This window comes from Arachis ipaensis, chromosome B06 (genome assembly GCF_000816755.2).
Source record: "Arachis ipaensis cultivar K30076 chromosome B06, Araip1.1, whole genome shotgun sequence".
NCBI lineage: Eukaryota > Viridiplantae > Streptophyta > Magnoliopsida > Fabales > Fabaceae > Arachis > Arachis ipaensis.
Genome location: NC_029790.2, coordinates 136,662,534 through 136,665,735, shown reverse-complemented (window position 1 = coordinate 136,665,735; position 3,202 = coordinate 136,662,534). Strand labels below are relative to the sequence as shown.

General features: G+C 33.2%; 1 protein-coding gene across 1 annotated transcript; it reads right to left on the bottom strand.

The window, feature by feature from the left end:
- On the bottom strand, positions 1,051 to 2,377 carry LOC107605725 (probable galacturonosyltransferase-like 1). The gene has a single exon (XM_016307694.2). It carries the CDS (start codon positions 2,179 to 2,181, stop codon positions 1,108 to 1,110), a length of 1,074 nt encoding a protein of 357 aa, XP_016163180.1. The 5' UTR covers positions 2,182 to 2,377; the 3' UTR covers positions 1,051 to 1,107.

Below are 3,202 nucleotides of genomic sequence, written 5' to 3'. Positions count from 1 at the left end.
TTATATTAAATTTCATACTGAATTTTTAAGATTGGGCTATCAAAAGTTGCCTCCAAATTTCACACACACATAGTAGAGTAACAAAATCGGAACTTCATATTACTAAATAATAATGGAAAAGTATTATAAAAACAGAATTTTATATTAGTGATTGTTCATGTTGTTCAAAAAAATTATTAGTTATCTAGCATTGCCCAATGATAATAATAAGATCAGAGTGCAGAGAACAAATGAATGATAAAGATGTAAAGTGAAAATTATCTATGCCAAAAAAAAAATTTCATGTTGTTCTCTTCATTAGAAACAAAAATTGCTTTCTGGATCCAATAAAAGATATCTCTTTCTCTATATACTCACTAATAACTTGTTTACAAATTTTCCTAATAATACAATTATCCTCAATGAAAAACTCATAAACCAAACTAATCATCTTTGTTCCTTCATTTACAAATCACAAATATAATCCTTCCCTTCTTTCTCTTGTGAAAATGAGTTTTTCAAATTTTTGGGAATGAATCAACAAAAAGGATCATCAACCTTTCTCTGATCTCTCCCCTGCATATGCTTTGTTCTGTACATAGCTAATTTTCACATTGAAGAAAATTCATATATGATCTTAAAAAGCAAGAAATTTCTATTTACTCTTGTTTATTCCTTGCTTCACCAACCAGCATTGCAACTCATCTTTGTTTTCTTATTTTATTGAAAAAATATCAACTTTTTTAACCTTACCTAATATGTAATTTGACGTTTAAAAACAATTAAATACTACCTAAAAAAAAGTGAAAATTCAACTGCAGTCGACTTCACATGAAGTTATAGCTGAAAGTGGTTAGATGATTTGACTAAATTTTCATCTAACGGCTATTAGCTATCAACTTCACGTGAAGTCTGTACTTAAGTTTTCACCCTAAAAAAAGTTATTACTTACGTGAAATTATTTTCATGTAAAGACGATAAATAAAAACTATTAGATGATATAAAATATTTGGCTAAATTATCGTCTAACAGTTCTCAACTATCATCTTGATTGACCTGTTGCAATGCTGATTTGTTATGAAACAAACTCATGGATCCAATAAAAAGAAACAATTTTGTTGATGATGATCAAGAATCCAAAGAAAAAGGAGTGATCAAAAGATCATAAGGTGCCCAAAGAGCATCCAAAGGACAAGGTCTATTAGCATCAAGCCTCACCCATGGCTTCCCTTTCCCACTCCAATGCAACAAACTCACAGGCCCAGGATGAAGATCTCTACACAAACCTCTAAAGTTGTCTCCACCAAGCCCATGCTGGTTCCACCGATGGTCCACACTTCCGATCTTCCCCGCGAAAACCAGTAAAAATGGCGGCAACGATCCAAGCTCGTAGATTCTCATCCTCTTCTGAAGCTCCATCCATTCCTCTATCTTCCTTGTGTAATCTCCTTCCCGCCATTTCTCAAGATCAATCACCATCACCCCAGTGTTGAAGTAACAAGCTTTTCGATTCGCAAACGTTAGCGAAAGCGAAGGGTTGGACCAAAACGTGGGAGTGAAGTAAGCTGTGAAGTTTGCATTGCAGTATTCCGGTGCTGCAAGAACTTGATCCTTGTTCAATGGGGTGGAGGCTAGTTTCGTAATTTCATCGACTAGTACGAGGTCGGAGTCGAGGTAGACTATCTTTTTCACGCATGTTGGGAGAATGGTTGGGAGGTAGGATCTTGCGTAGTTTAGAGAGCAATCGAGGGCAGAGCGAATTGACGTTGAAATCAGGCCAGAGACTAATTCGTCGCTGAAATCGTAGAGTTTGAATTTGAGGTATGGGAATGATTTTGAGAGTGTGGTGTGTAAGAGTGATGATGAGTTGGATTTTGTGGAAGAAACAAAATGGAAGAAGATGTTTTGTGGACATGAAGAGTGTTGAAGGACACTTAGGATTGCTGCCATGGAACCTCGTATGTATGTCTTGTCTAGTGTCATTGCAACATGAACTAGTTCATCAGAGCATATGTAGTTATTGTCTTCAATGGAGGGGCAATTTGGGGAATTGTAGAATTGAGGTGCTTCTTTGAATTGGTGTTGGAAATTGGTGTTTGTTGAGGATGTACATGGTAGCAATAATAAGAACAAGGAGAGGGTGAGAATTAGTAATGAGAGTGGTGATAATGTTGGTTGTGATTTTTTGGGATTAGAGTTCATAGTATGATGTTTTTTTGTGTGTAATTGAAATGGAAGGTTGAGAAGGGTGTGTTTTGATTTGAATATATTGATATGGGTTATGGTGATGATAATTGGAATTTCATGATTATTCAAACATGCTTATTTCATTATTCCAAAGATGCTTAAATGTCTTTGATTTATTAGTAAAAAATATTTTTTTTATATAAAAAAAAAGGAAAAGTGATGGCATTGTTTTTGTAACATTTTCTTTTCAGGTATGGGATGGGGACCCTTACCTTCTTTCTAAGGTTCTGAACTATTTAATTAAGAGAAGTGTTAGGTCCAGTAATTTTTGTGTTTTGTAATCATCAATTGGCCATCAATATTGTGAGATTATATCCAATGGTGGGAGATCACTCACTTTTTTTTTTATGGTTAAGTGCTGACTACAAAACACAAAAGTTGCTGACCCTAGACTTTTTCATTAATTAATTACCCTTCATGTGTATGTCATTTAAATATATCTATCTATGTATTGTATGGAATATGGATGGGCTATATATAATTATATATGAACTCTGAAATTAAATATACATTGGATTAAAATTATGGATGGGGAGAGAGTAAATACTAAATACTTAAATAGGGTCATCTCATCCACTTTACAAAATACAGGGTATGTAGTATGTACCTTTGTAATATAGTGTACCATGAAATAGGGAATGTATCTGAATTTATATTTATGACACAAAGATCCCACCCTTGGTTGTATCTTCATTTTTATTTCATTCTTATTTCTTTGAGACTTTCTTATAATGGAAATAATATCAAAAAAGGGTTTTGAGCTGATCTAATTTTGAACTAGGTTTAAAATAGATATAGTTATATTTTAAAATAATAAAATATATTTTTACCATCTAAAAAGTAACGGAAATGTTTGTTAACCAAAGAAAATCAGCCAAAAACAGTCATAACTTGCCTTATTTAGCATTCATTAATTGTTGCGACAATTAATTAATGCTAAATAAGGCAAGTTCTGGCTGTTTTTTTTTTCTCCCTA

Bases quoted from the DNA above. Each gene is read 5' to 3' on its own strand.
- LOC107605725 (XM_016307694.2), bottom strand. From the start codon at position 2,181: ATGAACTCTAATCCCAAAAAATCACAACCAACATTATCACCACTCTCA.